At 43.7% G+C, this 20,443-nt stretch overlaps 2 protein-coding genes across 4 annotated transcripts in view; one reads left to right on the top strand and one right to left on the bottom strand.

Annotated features, from left to right (window-relative positions):
• map3k10 (mitogen-activated protein kinase kinase kinase 10) overlaps nt 1-11,569 on the bottom strand; it is a 176,900-nt gene extending 165,331 nt beyond the window's left edge. For both annotated transcript variants that reach the window (XR_011584183.1, XM_070829934.1), the window contains exon 1: nt 10,336-11,569. Coding sequence is in view for 1 of the 2 variants with exons in the window: in XM_070829934.1 (XP_070686035.1) it covers nt 10,336-11,338 (1,003 nt within the window). In the remaining variant the exon portion in view is untranslated. The remainder of the gene's footprint in view (nt 1-10,335) is intronic.
• A 4,343-nt stretch (nt 11,570-15,912) lies between these two features.
• The window catches only part of sipa1l3 (signal-induced proliferation-associated 1 like 3), a 69,908-nt gene continuing 65,377 nt past the window's right edge, over nt 15,913-20,443 (top strand). For both annotated transcript variants that reach the window (XM_070828752.1, XM_070828753.1), the window contains exon 1: nt 15,913-16,022. The gene's annotated coding sequence lies outside the window, so the exon portion shown is untranslated. The remainder of the gene's footprint in view (nt 16,023-20,443) is intronic.

Consider the following 20,443-nt stretch of genomic DNA (forward strand, 5'->3'; position numbering starts at 1 on the left):
AACCGCGTTCATCGGAGCATGATGCTGATGAGAAAGCTCTGATGAAGGTGGAGACAACGAAACAATCTTTAAATGTAAAACACTTTTGAAATGTCGCCTGTTTCCTCTATCTGTTTCTCTATCAACACCCATTTATCCTAAAAGGGTTGCTGGAGCCAGTCCTAGCTGGGAGGGGTACCCTCTGGACTGAGCATCAGTCAATCACCGGGCTGACACACAGAGACGGACAACTATTCATGCTCACATTCACACCCACAGGCAATTTAGAGTCACCAGTTTAGAGTCAACCTAACCTGCATGTCTTTGGACTGTGGGAGCAAGCCGGAGTACCTGGAGAAATCCCACACAAGCACGGGGAGACCACCCCACCACCATGCCATCTATTTCCTCAATCTACTTCTGGGAAACAAACACATTCAGAGTGTGTTTCTATTCTTTTTATTCTGTTAATTAAGATGTAAAACACCCACCTACAAACTGTCATGTTTAAAGGTGGTAAGTCTCTGGAAAGTCATTACAAGATGATGTATTATTGCTCTTTTTTTAAGAGCAATAATACATCATAAAACCGAGCAGTGCTGCCTACTGTATGAATGTAATTGTATTAAATTCCATGTATTGTGGGTGGACCTGAGCTCTCAGCGGGTAATCCAGGAATCAAGTCAAGCGCACAACATGACAACATGATTACATGTCAGATCGCTCCAGCAGTGGACATTAACGTTGAATAAAACATGACATTCTAGCATTGGCTCTCAGGTCTGTACCCTCCATACAAACATGCTGTCTGACTGAAGTGTCCTCTACTTGACTCCACTATGAAAGTGGGCAAAGTGGACTTTCAGCTCAGGGGACACCCAGCGCCCTCTCTGCATGGCCTGACTCCCCTCGCTCCGTGCCAGGCTGCAACAATGACCCTCTAACAGCCAAGTCAACAGCCACTGAACATACAACAGCCCAGGAGGTACCAATGTAAGTGTGAGTGTGTGACATTACTGTGCTTATCACTTTGTCTACTGAAGTGTGCAGCCCTGACACACAAAGCCATGTTCTGCTTATATTCAGCAGCATTATTCCAGAGAAGTGAAAAAAAAGAGAAAAACAAATGTATAGTTTCTGTTGCTCCAGCTGAGTGTTTTCCCTCTTGTCGCACTTCTTCGTCATCTTGACTTTAATCTCAGATGACCTCTCGTGCCGCTGCTTCTCAGACACTGTCTGACTGTAGAGCTGAGGTGAATTTGAGGCGATGATGAGGAAAGGCACTGCCTGCGGTGTTTAAACGTGCTGTTTACTGCACTACAGTTTGTCTCCTGGCTCTGAGTAAATCAAAATACGCTACTCGGGCCTGTTCTGCAGACAGGAACTGAGAAATGCTAGAAGCTTTAACATTCAGCTATTTGAATATTTATGCAAATACAGTACAATTATATAATCAACTTATGTACAGTGTGCTTGCATGTGATTGTGTGTACCTATGTGTGGATAGAGTTTCAAGACCAAAATATGAGAACATGTTGATGAGCCTCTGAATAGTGAACAGCAGCACACACAGACAGCACATTCTCTATAGATGCTGCGTGTTTAATAGCAGTGTCACCATTCTACAAATCCATGGTTTGATTTGAGTTACGTCAGAAATCTAGCCGGTGTGCTGCAGTGAGGTGGACAGTCTGGGAGTCGAATGGTTTGCTGGAGGAAGTTTTTGGAGGGTAAAACTATAAACAACAAACTTTTTGGCTCATTGCCAAGGGTTGGCAAGCTAACAGCTATCAGGACTGTGTGATTTTCCACTTCTGTTGTTTTTCTGTAATCTCCAGCAGTGGCCATGAGTCTCTAAAGGTGCAGCTGCAGGCTAACTGGTAAACTACGCTGTGTCACCTTTGAAATGTTGTTTTATCTTTCCTGGGACTTGTGAATGTCGACAGGAGTGGAGAGAAAACACAACAATGGGAGAATCGCTGATCCTGCTTTTGATTAGGATGATAAAAATCAAAAGCTAATTTCTATCAATTTTCATTTTAGAATCAAACCATGGCTTACAAATAAACCTGTTTCTCAGCTGTATTATGCACTTTAATGTTGTACAGCAACATACAGCAGGGCGATGTGTGAATGTGTGTCAGTGTGCTTGACATGTCCACAGAGCCTGAGCTGCAATGCAGTAAAAGAGAACAGGGAGTCATCACTGTTAACTGGCTTCAAATCAACTTTGTATTGACCAGTGGAGAAAATAGTTTTGTGTGTGTGTGTGTGTGTGTGTGTGTGTGTAGGCCCGCATGTGTATTCATTTGTAATCATGCAGCCATTGACTGGTGTCACTGTTGGTTTAGTTGTGTCACTGTGGCTCTCCCTCTGTCTCTCACTCACTGAGACAGACTGAAGCTCAGCAGTGTTCCCTTTTGACAGCGAGGCTGTACAAACATCTGTTAGCAGTGTGGACGAGTTCACATGCTGCCAGACAACTGAAAACAGTCCAAAGTCCTTCTAACCATCCACACTCTCATACTCTGCCCCGTTTCATGTCACCAGCTCCACTTTTAGTTTGTTATCAGGTGCTAAAATCTTCCCATAACCTGCGTCTTCAGTCCACTTGAGAGAAAGTAAGCTCAGCCCTTACATGGTGTATTTTATTCTGGTCTGAATAGGCTACAGTCTGTGGAGAACTCCATATCTCTGGGTTTCTCCGTGCTGTTGCCACTGTCAGAGTTTTTAAATGAAGTTGTTGATTGTGAGACAGATTTTCAGATTATTCTCTGGGGACAACAGATATCAAATTTTATAGCAACCCAGTTAATAGTTTTGATAGTTAGATTATCGCCTAATACAAACTCTGCACATGCTGTTCTTCGCATGGTTGCAGCTGTTATATAATTTTTTTGCATTTGACTTGAACTTGAAGTGTATTGGTATAATGAGGCCTATGGTACAGATAGACACAGATAGTGGAAAACTGCAGCCTACAGTCCATCAAGACTGTTAGCCTTAATCTGTAGCCAGCTCGCTGAGAGAAAGAAGAATGGTTTGACCTCCTCTCAAACTGGCCTTATACTTCCCCCGACTCCTGCCTTTATCTCTCCCTCCCCCCATCCATCTCTCCATTCCCTCTCCCAACCGAGCCTCCAGGGGTTTCTCTATAGCCACTGCATTCCTGCACTGCTCCTCTGCCCATCCTTCCTTGCCTCCATCCATCTCTCCGCTCTGTCATTCACAGCCTACGGTCGCCCCTCGCTGCCTCTATCCCCCATCCTTCGCCCCCACCCCCCCTGCAGTGACTCCTGCCATTGTGAGCCCTGCTCTCGCTCTGTCTTGGGCTGCTGTGTGAGAATGGGGTCATTGTTGCCCTGTTGCAGCATGTACACGAGTGTGTGCGCATGTGTGTGTTTGTGTGTGTACATGTGTGTGATAGCAGGAGTGTGAGTTCTCTGCCCTGCTGTCCGACCTCCACACGCACACAGGCCTACATACTGAACTGCACACCCACCAAGCTTGCCAACATACGAAGTAAAACACAGAAACTAAACACAAGTCTGTCATGTAATCAGTCTGCTCCAAAGTCTAATTTTGAACTGGGGATGAGGTGAACATTTCACTGGTTTTATCTCGTAAATGTTTCATGGTGGCATCAAAAGCTGTGACATAACTTAATAACAAACATTATAGTTTTAGGGCAGGAAACAATGACCAAAACTACCGATCTTTTGTAAATGTAGGTTTAATTTTGGACACCGAATCTTTTAAATTATAGCTCGGAGCTACCAGCGCAGTGTGCAGCCCCTGTAGTAGTGTTTTGGATGTGCGTACTCTACACTGTGTTTGTCTGTCAATATTTAGCAACAACTAATCCTACATATACAAAGGTATGACTCTGTTTTAGTGTTAATCATGATCTGCATACATGGAGAAATTTACAATAAGTGAGAAATATTAGATTAAGCTAATGTAACCAAAGCTATTTAACTTTAGACTAAAGTTACTGATATGACGCTCAAGACTTTGAGGTTTAGATAATTATTCCTAAACCTGATGTACCAGATGGTTTGTTACACAAAACCACGTGGGACGTCGTCTGTAGAAACTGTTCGTAAAGGGGCAGGCATATTCAAAAAATTACTTGGCAGGAGAGTGGATAAACCATCTGTCCATCACTGTCTAACACAGGCTAACTTCAACTAGTCAGATCAACTTCCTGTTAGCCCTACGCTATAATCACGGGGAATAAAATAGTTTAATTGTGCGACTTTTCTAGACTTTCCAATTTTATCTGACCAAATGGATCAAATTCTGATGGTGAAACAAGTCATTTTGTGGGGTTTGTGAAGTCTCTTTCACAATGTAAATCAATGGAAAAGAGTATTTTTGGGCTCAATGGCGTCATGTGACTGTGCCATTGTTATAATTACAGTGAAACTAATTTAGCTAATTTCACAGTTAGCGCAGTAACAAAACAGCAATTTCCATAACTTTCCACCACCACCACATCTGAAAATAACCTTCACCTTTAATTCATAGGAAAGTGCCTACAGAAGCCACATCTATACATATCATACATGTATCTCATTCCTCAAAGCCACGCTCATGAAATAATCCAACACTTCGGGCTAAAAGATGTGTGATAGCGGCCTCTTCTTCTCTGTTTGGTGCGCCAGTCATATCGCTAGCTTACACTCCAGTTAGTCACAGTCTCGGCCTCCACCGCTCTGTCTCTCTGAGGGATTAGCAGCCGGCACTGGCCACCACTCTAATCCTTTCCTCAACAGACTCACTCTTATATTCTCTCTCACACACACACACACACACACACACATGCAGCCAGATGCAGGCTTTTCAATGACAGCGACTATTTGCCATATCTCGCCTTGCTAATCTGTTAACTGGCTATTACAGCCCTCATGTGCAGTGCTCTTGTTGATGTCACGTTAGCTAAGAAAAAGCCCAAAGAAACAGCACTTATTAAAGTAATTTGTCTTTTCTTGCTTTATCATTTAAATACTCTTGGAGCAAACGGCATACTTGACAAGCCTGCTTTGAGACACTATTCAGGTGATTGTTTACTGTGTAAACATGACTTCCATTTGAAGCTACAGCAGGCAAAACAGCAGGTAATGTCAGCCGCGCTCTGACTTTATTGTGTTTTTATTAGCCTCTGCATTCATAGTCAAACATCACAGAAGTCCCATCAATATTACCACTGATATTTACAGGAGTTAAGGTAGAAAAACGTTATATAACAAGAGTTCAAAAGGAAAGACAAATATTAGCTGTATGAATGATCTGGTTAAACTATATGACATTTAGTGTGTGTAGGAGCAGGCAGCAGGTACGGATATGACCCAGGCGGCCTGCGTCTTTGCTGCAGGTAGCGACAGGTGATCAGCTCACCTGTATTGTCTTACCTGCAGCTGACTCACAGCCTGTATAGAGCTCTATATAAAGTGTCAGAGACTGCCAGTGCCGTGCAAGTACCGTAAAAAGGAGCCATGACTCAGTCTCATATCCTGGCAGTGGCAATGAAACAGAACAAAGCAACCTTAACTCAACGCTGACTTACTTGTACTGGAGCTTTTGACCGAATCACACATTAGATTAAGTTTGCTCTGCTGTTTATGAAATTGTAGATGTTGAAAAAAATTCTGATCATCTCTTGAACTCCTCATCCATGTTAAATTACAAGTGAACTATTATAATTCAATGGAGACTGTGTGATGTGGTTGAAAGCTCCAGAACAAGCAAGTATGTGACCCTTGATTTCAGACGGTAAGGTCAAGAGTGACCTGCTCAGCTCAGGGTAAAAATTGTGTTTGAATATTCCAATATTTGTTGTTGTTGGTGCCTTCAGAGAATATTAACATACACGAGCTTTCAAATAAATCATCATTAGTTATATATATAATTTCACTCAACTACTACTTACTTAATTTTGCTATGCAGTCTTAAAATTATGAAAGAATAACATTTAGTATATATCAAGAGGATACTGTGATAGCCTAAATCAATATTCAATCTCATACAGAGTTTAAATTAATAGTTCATTTTATAAGCAAAAATGACAGAAATTCACTGGTTCCACCTTCTCAAACGTGATTAGTTACGGGTCTTAGTCTTTTGTGATAGAAAACTGAATTAATTTGGGTTTGAGACTGTTGGTCAAACAACTGATCAAGAAAATATTTAACAGATTGACCAATATTCTGAAATAACATCAATACACTGACGTCTATAGTGATCAAAATCACTCTGAATCCTTCTTGTCAGTGGAGTCGATCAAATAGGACCGGTGCCCTCTGCTTGGAGAAACCAGGGGCTGATCCAGGATCAGAGTGACAGGTAAGGCGTGACCACGGGGGCAAATGACCTGCCAACCCACAAACATGCTGTGACATCACTCTAAGGAGGTCACGGTAATCAGATTATCCCCCGTTACACAGACTCGCTCACTCACTCGCCACTGTGGGCCTGACTGACAGCAGGTTAAAACACAGAATACATGCCTTAAAAAGCTTCAACTTGGCAGGGATAAAATTAGACGAAAGCTTCTGAGTGAGCCAAAAATACAAGCTCTGTGTTGTTAAATGTTTGTAAAGCTTCAAACACACACTGACTCCATGAGCAGCGTCTCGTTTTGCCTTGATAAATTCTTCTGTAGGAGAATGAGGATTGTTTAGCGAACGCAGACGCCGGCTGATGGAAGGCAGAGGAGAGGCTCGGGGGCCCGGGCTGCTCTGTAACCGCGGTGATGCCAAGTGGTCGGCGGTTTGAAGAGGACACCTGAGACCAGCGCACCTGGACAATGAGCTGAGGTGTAACCCTAAACTGAGATGAACCGCTGTTTATCCCCCGCGCTCTTCTTCTCTTGCTCTTTCCCATCAGTCTCCTCTCTCGCTTCACACATCTCCGCTCTCTCTGGTCCCCGAGCTCATTTTCACCCCACAACCGGATCTGTTCCACCCTGTTATTGTGCCAGTGGCTGAATGTAACTACGTACTTTTACTCAAGCTCTGTACTTTTTGAGGTCCTTGTACTTGAGTTTTTCCATTTTATTTTATTTTATACTTCAACTTTTCATTGCATACATTTGCTTGATTGCCTTTGTTACTTTGCAGATTTAGATTATACAAAAAATAAATCAACTTATAAATTGTGATATCCATTTTATTATGGATTAAGCTACCTGGCAGCAATGTACACATGAATGCATCACAAATTATAATCCTGTAATATACATGATTCTAAAATGGGCCATTGTGTGTAATGAGTACTTATATGTTTCAATTTTCATGCTAATACTTTTTTACTTAAGTAAGATTTTGAATGCAGGAGTATTATTGCACAGTATCATTGTTACTTTTACTTGAGTAAAAGACCTAAATACTTCTTCCACCACTGTATTCTCTCAGTCTTTTGACTCTCTACCTCTCTCCCACTGGACATCGCCGGGCTAATGCAACCCTCCCTCAGTACGTGTGTGAGTCACAGTCTAATCACATGCTTAGCGATTAGCACCCACACATTTTCAGTCATCTTTTGGGGTGAAAACAGGGTCCAAGCCCTCCATGAGACATTCCTGCATTTCTTCAGTTGCTATTTTCATACAGACAATACTCTAAATTGAGGGTCTGACATTTTGTGCAGCAGCTGACAGCGGCTAGCAGCTGTATGACTCAGTGACACAGAAGCAGTGCCCATGTCACCATGGAAAGGCAGCGTTATGGTGTTGTTGCCAAGGCTCTGCTGTCCAATACGCATCTGATCCCACATCATTACTGTTAGAGCTGCACAGGGAGGAGGGACAGTAAAAAGAAAAAAACAGGAACAGGGTCTTCATATTTAAGAGTTAGATTTGATAGAAAACTCAAGAAGACCAAGCTGGGGGTTGAAAATTAGGAGAAACGTTGGCAGATTAGCAGAGAGTGTTTTAGAGCTACACTAAAAGGCCTTTAGTCAGCATCCTGCACACTCCACCCATATTTGTGCACTCCCTCCCCCATCACTCATGTCACTTGGGATAAACGCACACAGCCTGACCTGCACGTATAAGCACACACAAAATGCACTTAGATGCTCGCTGTGTCTTATTTCTTTGATGCACCAACAACTGCAACTGCGTCTTTAAACAGCAAGTAGCACAAAGGACCAAAAATAGCACAGCGAGTTGCAGAGCAGAACTGCTCTCCTTGAGGAGGGGAGGAAAGAGGAGGAGGATGAAGAGCAGGAGGAGGTGCAGAGAGAGATGACAGGGAAAAGATGGCAGAAGGAGACCAACTCTCCAGGACGTAGGCCTCCCTGCTGGCTTCAATTTAAGTTTCTCACCCAGTGTCAGCTCCTAGAAAACCTCCGTGTCTCGGTATTCAGTTACTGGGAACACTTGGCGATCACTTTTCTGTAATGTCATGAAATTATTATGATTTCAAATGCTTGTCCGTTTGAATTAGTCCACTTGTGTGTCCCTGTGGATTTCATATATGCCAGTCAGATAAACTAATAGATGTGACCACATACAGAGCAGATCTAGACCACAAAAATGTCAATATTAGAAGTGGAACAATTAATCAATACAGCGACATATTGCAAAATGCTCTTTTGCAATGGTTTATCAATTATATGTATTACTAGCCTTAGGTATTACTCTTACTTTCCGTTCTGTTCTTAAATACTGTAAAATAAGTGATTTCTGCTGTCACATTTTGGAAAGTTCTTTTTTTCACTTTCTTGTTAAGAGTTAGATGAGAAGATTGATACCATTCTCGTGTCCGTGTGATAAATACGAAGCTATACTGGTTGCTATACTGGAGATGGTTAGCTCAGCACAAAGACAGGAAACAGGAGGAAACAGTCTGGCTCTGTCCAAAGGTAACAAAATCTTCTACCAGCACCTCTAAAGCTCACTAACACATTAGACTCCAGAAATTTACTGCACCCAGAAAAGCAACACTTCAGCACATCACCCCCCATTTCGGTCGTACAATATCTTGTGTGTCAAAAAATCCCCTCTGATACGATGGGTGACATGTTGTGTTAGCATTAGTCTATTGTTCCCACCTTGTGTCAATACTCCTGTCACAATAATGTCAGACTCATATCAGCTTCATCTGTCCAATTCACTTTGCAATCAAACCAACAAAACACTGTAGTTCCCCTAATTTCTCATCATCGAGATAAAACTGATGCAGTCTAATACAAACAGTCCTGTAATGGATCCTAATTTCATCGAGGTTAGTTTGATCCGTTTCTGCTTAAACTGTTTAAAAACGTTTAAAAACTCAAGATCCATTTACCGTCCTTTCTGGAGCTTTCTACCACAGATCACCATTCGAATGTTGTAATACTTGTATTGTGTTACTTTGTCTATCCCATAATATCACTGAGGGTAGGCTACATAGTAGACACAGTGTGTCTAATACCTAGTGTGACGCAATATAATTCAACAGCAGCACAAACTGAAGCCTCCAAAACGATCATAAAGGTAAATCCACAACTCTTAAAAACAATTTGAACAACTGAATATTATAACCTTCATGAACATACATGATTCTTGGCTGCAGTAGCTTTTGGGAAGGTGTACTTAAACTGAGCGTATGTCTCTGTTGGCAGGAGTAGAGGTCACACAGGTGAGGTGTGTTTCACCTATATTTCATATATTCTATATTCCATATGTTCAGCCACGCATACTGTATGTACACCTCGTGCTTTGTCATTCATTCAAGATGGCGTTGCGGCTGCCTCTGCACATTATTTTGTACTTTTTTTCAGTTTTACTTCCCCATCTATCCCCATCGAACCTCTCAGCTGTGAGTTAGCTGACACATACAGTGGTGGTGAGCTTTGCCGTTCCTTATTGACCTCGGATCTTTTCTCAAAGTCTACTTATTGTAAATATCCTGGCACCTCCCACCACATTTTGTTGCTATTATCATGGGGTTATGATCTCCAACCTCTAAAGAACCACCAGTTATCACATGTCCATTTTAGGTCACATGATAACTACTGAACATCTCCATGACAACTGAGTAAACTCCCATCTACTAGTGAAGACCAACATTTGTGGCTGAAAGGTCTGGAAAATTTCTAGTACATGAAGCTCAAGTTAAAATGTTTTATAAGAGGTGAGTTTCTCCTGAGTTTCTGGTCTCTGTTCCTTCTGTGTGTCGTTTTAGATACAAAATGGGTTCTGGTTTGATGGATGCTTTCTGGACCTTTATCTTATGTGTTATTTAACCCCCTCAAAACAACCCTCCTGGTCAGTTTTCATGGTGTTATCACCAGTCTTCTAACACTACATGAATCAGATATTATATAATGTTCTTATTTACACAGAGGATAAGTCATTGTTGTACTTACTGTTGCTGGACTTGAGGTCTCTGTGGATGATAGGCACGAATGCCTGGTTGTGCAGGTAGTCCATCCCTGTGGCAATCTGGACCGCCCAGTTCACCAGAACCCTCGGAGGAACCTTTTTTCCAGCAAGCACTCGGTTCAGAGCCCCCCCTCTGGCGTACTCCATCACCAAGCACAGGTTGGGCTCCCGCAGGCAGACCCCACGCAGAGCGATTATGTTGGGGTGCCGGAGCATCCAAAACAGCCTGGCCTCCTGTCGCACGCTCTCTGCTGTCACACTGATATCCTCATCGGGGTCTTGCCTGGCGGCCTTTACTGCTACTTCCTCTGCTCGCCATATTCCTTTGTACACCTTCCCAAACCCACCAGCTCCAATCACCTCCTCCAGGAGCAGTTCTGTGAAGTCTATCTCCAAGGGGCAATCACCCACCCCACCTGCCACCAGCCCTCCTGCGGTCAGCTGTTGGTAGTTGGCAGCGTCCCCCCTTGTGACGTAGTTGCTTGGAAAGATACCCACCTTGTCCTGGATCTTGCCTGTCCACCAACCCTCGTCCCCAGACACTTTGGAGTCTTTGGAGAGAACCTCAAGAAGGTCTCCGCGCCGCAGGGTTAACTCCTCATCTGCTGTGGCCTCGTAGTCGAACACTGCCGTCCAGTAGGCGTTGGGGTTGTTGGCCCCACAGCGGTGACCAGGGTGGGAGTCTGGGGAGCCGGAGGAAGAGATGGTGGAGGAGTTCCAGCTGCTACCATTCTCCACCTGCACCACCGGGGCTGGAAACATTGGCGGCGGAGGGGTCATATTTGGAGGCATGGAGGAGGAGGAGGAGGTAGAGCAGGGGGGCCCAGGCGGGATTAGGCAAGGGGGAGGCGGGGAGCAGCAGCCCCCACAGCTAGAGCAGGACAGGGGGGCTGCTGTGCTGCTCGCTCTGCCGTATGGGTTCATGGCTGCCTGACTGCTGTTTGACGCTGTAGGCCTGGCCTCTGTCAAGTCAGGCACAAAATCCATACGGGGCCCATTGACAGAGACGAGGTGTCCTCGACCACCAGTGGGGAGGAGAGGGGATCAGAGGATCAGCGAGCTGCCACTGCTCTCCCCCATCACCACATCTCGCTGTTGAAACTGTGCCAAATCCTGTCACCGGTTGCTGCTGTGCTGTTGCTACGCAGTGTGTAAGTAACATGTATTCCCAAAGGCAAGTTCATTCAGGGACAATGTGCATCGGGTCAAACAATGACACTCAGCAGACCACATCCATGAGGGCACCCCCCCACCCCCACCCCAATCCTGATTGACTGTTTCCACAATTGTCTTTTAGAAATCTGCTGCAGACTCTCACCAGAGACGTGAATGTGTGTTCACCTCAGAATCGGCAGGTCTGATACGAGTTGTAAAATTAAATCCAGATATTTTTTCTCTCTTAATTGCTGTTCACAATTAATAAAACTGGGACATACTGTCCCACAACTGCTGTAACAATTGAGCAAAGTTCAACTAAACCTGGGCTCATGATTTGTGGTTTTGAATGTTTTGCACTGATAAATACATAATTCCTCCAGTGGTTAACATCAACCCATTGAGAAGTATTGACTGTGTGAGCTACAGATGTGACAACAAAACCACAACTGATTGATTTTAGTATGAAATATGGTCTATTTATGCTGCCAATAAAAAAGGCAGTCTGTGTTTGCAATCCTCTAAGCAGGGATCCTCATTATTTCTCATCCAGCCCAGTGTAGATGCACCTCCCCCGCCAGCCATATCCATGAACATGGGCTCTTTTCTCCACTGCTTCGTGTTTGGGAATATCCGCGGATATTCGCCCTACATCCCCACAAGCCGGCCCAGGCTAAATCCTACATGCATGGCCACTCATGAGCCGGTTCAACGTCCCTGAATAGCCTTTATCAAAAAGGCCCCGTCCATTTTAAGACAGCTGGGGAATTACAGAAACAAGCCGACGGCTGGGCGGCAGGTATTCAATAGAGAGCTGTAAAGTGGCACCATGTTCAGCATCCAGCCAAGTGTGAGCGCAACAAACCCGCCTCCGTCTCTGAGCAGCGGCCTGGTTCAGTCCCCTCTGCTGGGCTACATTGCTGATGGTGACGAGCCCTCGGTTAGGACAGAAACTCCTCTTCACTGGAGACGGCGAAGGGATGCCAGCATTTTTCATTATCCTGGTGCCTCAGGAGCGCGCACGGTAGTTTCTGATCATCAACCCACTAAGTGTTGTAGCGACGGCTTTTAAATGTCCACGACTTATTTAGGAGGGACAGGAACCATCAAGCGGTGGCAACAAGGTGGAAAAATATTGTCAACGAAGGTTTGCATAGAGGCATGGCAGCATTACAGTATCTCTGATCCGTGTGGATGAGATGAAATAAGGCGATGAAGGGATCCTCTCCGGCTCCATGTTCCCTTTAACAATGAGCCGACATCTCAATAATAATAATAGTAATGATAATAATAACAATAATAACGATGATGATGATAATAGAATACAGTTGTTATTATGCGCGCAAAATGTTGTAAGTGTCCAGTCCCTGCTTGCGTCTTCCGCCCCAAACAGCTTTATTTTAATACGTAAACAATTAGCGTTCACTGTAACCTAACCTGGACACTGAGGGCAGCAACATCCACCGACATCGTCGCATGGGCGTGTGGTTGCATCCGACTAAGAGGGACCATCCAGGTCAGTAACCCAATTTGGCGACAAATTAAACCGCTCCCGGGAGTCCGTGCTGGTGCAGCTCAGCCAGCTGTCCGGACGTCCATGGTATCCAAACAGGCTCTATCTCCAAAAAAGACGTGACATTTCGAGCGCCGAGCTGTCAGTCTGTGGGCTGACTTTGCATCCAAACACACCGGGGTGCAGTCCACATACGTCGTATCAAGTGCTTCCTCTGTCGCCGATCTACAAAAGACAGGGATGGACTAGGCCGAGGGCTGTCTGCGCACGGACGCCCATCACATGCGTGCAGATCAGCGTGCAGAGGAGGAGAGGAGGGCGCTACGGTCTGCTGAGCGAGAGGAGGCTGTGTTGCTGCACTCTGGGTAATGTAGTTTGTGAGGGATCTCCTGCTGACCTACATCAGCCTGGCAGCTCATGTAACTCAATAATTAGCAATATTACAATCATAAGGAAAGGGATGAGTGTCATCAAGGATAGAGCTGATTTATGCTACACTGCAGTGCGTCTCCCCATCAAATACAGACTCTATCATTTATTTGGCAGTCCATATTCTTCACTGTGACATTGTAATGTGTTAATAAAATCATACTTCCTTGTAGTCATTTCTGGAGTTCTTAGATACAATAATGAAGATCAAAATTAGTATGAAAATGTACCCAAAAATGTTCCTAAGGGGTTTTTGTAAAGAGTATGTTAGTGAGGAAGAATAATGTCATTATTTCCGTATTAGATCGGCTAATAGGTTTCCTGAGAAAAAGACATGACAGGACATGACTGAGGGTCTTGTGCACGTTGAGCGCACACATTAGATGCTGTTGAATGTTTTTTTCTTAAAGACCAAGAATAAATAATTAATGTTATCTTATCTACATAATAATAATGTGTATAATGTGCATTTCAGACTACAATCAATCAAGAGGTCATTATGACAATACACTGTGCACTAGTAGCATTTACGCCCATTCATTTTTATGCTATGCTGACCTCTGGTGTCTAATGAGTGAAACACATTGTTTTTAGTGCTGGTTTATTGACTTGATGAAAATAGGACGGTTATTTTCATTTTAGTTGTAGTCAAGTCTTCCAGGTTGAGTTTGTTTGTGACAGCTCTTTGCCACATTAGTCCATCTTTTTCCATAGTTATTTTTGTTTGTTTGGAGAAATCAGTCCCTTCGACACTTCAACACTTCCTGCATTCTCCTGCTTTCCAAGTCTGTAATGTCCAGACCCATTCATTAATTTGAATCTGCCAGAGCAAATGAAACGTGGACTCACAGATTCGCCCTGTTCCCAGGCTAACCCTCTAGTCCTTACACTTTTACAGGACGGACTGCTGAGCTGGAGGTCACGGCTGTGCCCACTGTTTGGGACGAACACTCTCATTACTGGATCTCCTGTCACCCCATTATCAAGAACATGCTTCTGAAGCTGCAGAAATCAGGGTTTGTACAATGAACAGGTTGTAGGTTTTTGTCTGGAAATATGCCTCTGATTTGCTGACAGCTACACATTCTCATTGATAAAATCTACAGTATATCACTGCAAAAAGTCAAGTCCCAATATACTCCATGTTTCAGACCTGTATTCTAAATACATGGCAGGGTGTCTCTTTAAGCTACATGTCAGAGGGAAATGGTAGAAATGTGACATCATGTGTTATTTTTTCACTAATTAGCAACTGTAGCATGTTTATTTTATTTAGTTTATTTAGCTCTTAAATCGTGCACCAGCAGATACAAACTGTTCATCATCCTGTAGGGGACATGAATGAAGATTTTCTTTTCTTTATTTTTGCATATTTAGAATAAATATGTGTCCCTGGTGTGCCTACAGACCACCAAACTCAGACCATCCTCCCTCCTTCTCTTCTGCTCCATGTTACAGTAAATGTATGTGGAAAACACACTGTTTAGATTTGGCTCTCCTTATGATGTCATAAGGAGATCTGTTGATCATGTGACCTCCTCCAGCCCCTTAGCAGGCCGACTGTCCTCGTCCACTGAAAACTTCCTGACTCCACCTCGCTGTCCGCCATCGTTTTTTCCTCACTAAGCTCCCACTAACATGAAGATGTCAGCGTTCAGACAGAGGCTGAAAACAGCTGCAGCAGCCCATGCTTGCTATGAGAAAAATAATGCATTTCTTAAACATTAAACCATGTACACCTGCTTTAGAGGGGACCTGAAGTTGCACTTTAAATTGAGCAGAATAAGCAGATTCAAATTATATTAACATTGTATTCACAGTATGTGCCATAGTCTTAGTTGGACAATTTTTCATAGATTTTCATTCATTTGTTTTGTGTTTTTTGATTCTTATTTGTTATGTGTGTTGTTTTGTTTGCTTCGTGTGTGTGTTTCATGAGCAGGTGTGTGGGCTAATGGCCCATACTGTATTAACTGTCTTCATTTGTAGTTCAAAGAAAGAAAAAATTCAAATCCTTAACAAAAAAGAGATCCTAACAAAAAAGGGCATATGACTGAGTCATGCAAGTTGGTTTTAACGTGCAACACCACTCATATCAGAAGACTGACTACGTTTAGCAGCCACAAGGCTGTGCTGTTGACTAATTTGTGTGGGGTGCATGGCCACAATTTGATCGTGCAGCATGATACATATCTAAGATACTTCCCTATTGTTAAGTGTGTTATTTCTCTGAGTATTTCTCTGGTGCCTTTAATACTCGCAGGAAATCCCTGTCACGTTTTCCAGCAGGTCGTTGAAGCTGTGTGTGTCGCCGCAGCAGCAGCAGCAGTAGTAGTAGTAGTAGTAGTAGAGATGCTAACAGCAGTGGCGGTGTGCTGCTCCTGTGTGTTACTATGAGTGGGTTGCGCCAGGCTGATTTGCGCATGCGCCGCGCCGTGGTTTCGGTTGAGCATTCCTGGCTCCGTCTCGCTCGGTGAACAGGCAGCCGACCGACGACCAGCGACTGTTTCCACAATGTCTGGAGATTTACCGTAACGGAGTAGGAGCCGAGCGGAAACACCGGAGCGACGTTAGGTAAGAGGCGCTCCTCTCTTTGGTTTTCCTCTGAGCAGTTTTAGTTGAAGAGCGGGGGCTGTTCAAAAGCGCCGAAAAGTGACGAGCGAAGTAGACGTTGGCGAGCGAAGCAGACACCGAAAGAGGCAGCCGACCAACTTCAGTCAATGCAGAGAGCAGGGTCTTTACTACGGCTCAGCCGCTGGTCTGAGCACCGCCTCAAACCTTTTACACCGGCTCTACGCTTCACCACCACCTCCAGCCATTCAACAGAGTAGATACGCCGCCTCGAATACGCCGCTACCCGCAAAAAATGTATTAACTACAAAATATTCCACAACCTTCCTGAGCAGTAGGGTCCCAGTGCGCATGCTCACAGCGCTGTGCAGACTTCGGATTTGTAGTTTTTTCATACCTGAGTTAATCACAGTTGTGAGGGCCAAGAGAAAACGGTAAGACTACAAGTTCCAGACAATGGGAGCTTTGTTTGGGAGCAGAGCTAGCCAGCTAGTTAGCCTGGACGAGCTTTGAATTTCGAGTAGTTGTATGCTGCAAATCGGAAGTTGCCTTGGCTGGAGATTTGTTACAGGGTGAGCTGCACGGGGAAATATTTTGGCTGAACGGCCACACACACACACACACACACTCACACTCACACACAGTTGCACATGCACACGTATTTCTTTCGTGATAGGTTGCAGTAGTTGTAAATGCCACCGGCTTGCCTTAATGGGTTGTGCAACATGTTTTAAATGTGGCAATGAAAGGATAATTGATCGTGTTTGGACGTGCAGACTCTGTTCAGCTGTCAAAAGACGTGTGCACGATGCGCAGGATTTGCAAGTGCGTAGTATGCATGTGTGTGTGTGGTGTGTGTGTGTGCGCTTGAGTGTGTACGGTGAATGGGGAGAGGGTGATGATGCCTCGGCGTGTCGTCTCCCTTTCATGGAGATCCCCCCCGGTGTTGCTGCTGTGTTCCCCAGCCTTCAGGAAACGACACGTCGAGTATCAGCATGATGGATCTGTCGCGCAAGAGCAGCAGAGCATGGCAGCGATGCACATATCCTGGGCATCATTTACTCTGGTTGCCTCCCATCTGGAACTAATGGAATAATTATTAGCGGAGAAAATCAGAAAATGATGTTTAAGTGTCTTAACCTGGTTATCCTGTATTGAGCACAGTGCTGCCCCTGTTTGCAGTACAGTGGGGAAACCCTGCGTTTTCATTGTAAGAGGTAATCAGATTTGAATGCAGTCAATACAGGTCTGAACTGTGCCGTTTATTCTGGGTAATAATGATATGGTTCTCTGTATTGTAAATCCAGTTTCCTTTGATCAAAGGCTGTGCATCAGACTGCAGAAGTCAGTCATACAATGCTCTCTGTTTATACTTTCCATGAACACATTTCCGTCCTTTAAATGGATGTTTGAAAACGTTATATTGTAAAAAACAAACTCATCAGTCTGTGCAACTATACTTTTAACAAAAGAAAATCCAAAGCATACTACAGTTACTGAATGAGCAGCATCCTGCTTAAAGACACTTGGATCAGACACTGCTCTTATGAGTTTGAAACAGTCTCCACCCCCACGGCCACATTATTAACCTTCACTGTTGTATCCCACGGACACACATACTTTATATGCTCCTTTCCTGTCTTCCTTAGTAACTCTCTGCCTGTCTGACAAAGCAAAAATTCCATAAATTGATTGTTGGGGGAAAAAAACTGCAGTACACCTGTGGTTTGTTAAGTCAGTGCAGCACCATGTCCCTGCAAGCTGTTCTGATGGATATATTGACAACAGGAGCTTGTGGCTTAAGAGATGAAGCAAATCAAAATACAAACTTCAAATACAATGATTAATTTAGCAAAATTTTATAGATTAACTCCTTAAATTCACCTCTGTGTGGTGTTATGATGTTATAGTAATGGTGTAATAGGCCTTGTTCCTTTGCCATAGTAAGCCAAGGCAAGGAGCCAACAATAACTCATCTCATTCTTGGATTTCAAAGCATCAAAAACTCAGCACCGTCTAATGTGATATTCAGTTAAACTGTGTCTGTGCTGCATTTAGAGGTTCATATATCTGCTATGGAACATGCTGAAGTAACACACCCTTTGCCAGATGACATATTATTCTCCATGTTTTACAGTTTGGGTCACGTAACTCGATTTAAATTTAAAAAAAAAAAACTCATTTTGAGACAGTAGGACAAAATTTAAGGTCTATACAAAATATATGAAATCTGTAAATAATGGATTCATTTCAAGATCCAGTTTCTCTGGTAAAACTTCACCTTTCTAGTTTGTCTGTTTGTTATGTGAGCAAAGTAAAATTGAGAATGAGGTTCATTTTTTGTTCGGCTGTCCGGCAAGAGATGTTCCTTTTAGTAAAATGTCCTCTATTTTTGCTGATTTCTTTTGGCCAGATGACTACGAAAATCTTGAGTTATGTTTTAGGAAGGGAGCTTTCTTCATTGCAGATGTTCTCTGCCAAGCCTGAGAAAAAAAGGCAGAATATTTAGTTTGAGACTGAGCTGTCAGATAACCTGTGACTTTGTAATTAAATGAAGAGAATGTAAATGCCCATGAGCATTGGGCACATTGTGTGCATGACATGAGAATAAACAACCAATCAATCAATCTAGTCAAAACGTGTTCTAAGAGTTCCTAAATATGGGTCATACCTTAGATTTAGTCCAGAATATGTATATATATATATATAATACAACACAATTTTGGAAAGTCCTGCCAGGTCCATGATATCTGTATAAGCATGATTGCGTTTTTCCAAAGATATCACATCATCCGTGCTAATCTACCCTCGTTTCATATCTTTGGACCCACGTCACACAGTTGTAAAGCGCCTCCAGCAGTCGGCTTGTAGCTGACTCCACTGGGTACCAGATAACGATTGCTTACATTCTGTGATGTTGAGGAACATCTCGTGTTTTATGCTACTTATTTGGGGGTTTCATTGCAAACAGCTGCAGGAACAAAGGATCCTGCCCTCGAGGAGAGCTCAATGTGGGCCACCTGAGTTATTTCGCCTGTAAACACTACACTGAATCACCATGTCCCATCTTGGCAGAGGTGACTCATCAGCTTCCTTGTTTCTTCATTCTTGAAGGGGATTTTAAATAACTCACTCACAGGCATGCAGTCATGGTCATCTGTTGGGTGAACATTACTTTTTTTTTTCAGGCAGCAAAGTTTTTTTTTTTTGTTATATTTTTGGCACCGGCTGTGGTTAAAGTTCTCCTTTCCCAACCGCGACACCATGGCTGCCCTCCTGCTGTTTGTAATTTTAGAACAAAAGGCCTCTTGCCAGGTTTCTATTTAATCTGTGGAGGCGTCTTGGTTAAATAAAGGTTAATAGAAATGACAGTTGAAATATGCATAAGAACACACACACACCTCAAACAGCATCCATCATGATCACTGGGTGTATCCTGATAGGTCACAGGGAGGTAGGACGATACCTTAGGCTACTTTATGCCATCTGGTCTATGTCAGGGAGCACAGTGACAGCCTCTCGTGTGTTTTGACGGGACTGAACATGTAGCGTAGTCTTAAACTTGAGCTTAAAGAGTTCAGCTCATCAGCGGCTCACCTGCCTGCTGCAGGCGACTGACTCTCATTTCTTATTTAGGTTTCAGCCTCTCTGATGTTTATTGCTGCCTCATGATGTTGGTTTATGCTCCTTATAAACCAACACTGTGACGTAGGTTAATCAGAGCGGGTCACCACACACCATCACGCCTGCCGTCACAGCCTCCTCTGGCTGGGATTGACTGCAGGCGGGTCATTTATTGACTGTGGTGAGCAGGTGTTTCTATTTGGGTCGGCAGTTTATTTTCTAATGTTGTTTTTTTTGGATCATTCTACTCCCACCCTGGAGTTCACCAAACCGCCCTCATACCTCCCTCATAATCCCCCAATGATTCAGTCAACGCTGTGACACAGTAATCAATAGGCGTGTCACGATTCTCCAAATCTCGGATTCGTTGTGACTTTGGATTTCGAGGTCACGTTTTGATTAGATATAAGCATTTTTTTCCCCAGCACTGACGGCTGTGCCACTGTCAAACTATCAAACCTTGATTCATGGCTTTTATGCCCTAAAAAGTAACCCAAAATACTCAGTTTGAGACACAGCCACACTGTCTGACTTTTCCAGTTCTGTTGTTTCTGTTGTTTCACCGTCGTCTCCGACTCTGGCAGTGGCCATGATGTCTCATAAAGTGCAGCTGCAGGCTACCTGTAAGCTGCACTGTGTCGTCTTTGAGGTGTTGTTGTATTTTACTTTGGACTCGTGCACTTATGCAGAAGTGGAAAGGAGGAAAAAAAAGGGGAGAATCACCCATCCTGCTTTTGGTTTGGATGATCGAAAGTTAATTTCAATCAATTTTTGATTTAGAATCCTAGTCGTGACACCCC

Source organism: Pempheris klunzingeri, chromosome 4, assembly GCF_042242105.1.
Source record: "Pempheris klunzingeri isolate RE-2024b chromosome 4, fPemKlu1.hap1, whole genome shotgun sequence".
Classification (NCBI taxonomy): Eukaryota; Metazoa; Chordata; class Actinopteri; order Acropomatiformes; family Pempheridae; genus Pempheris; species Pempheris klunzingeri.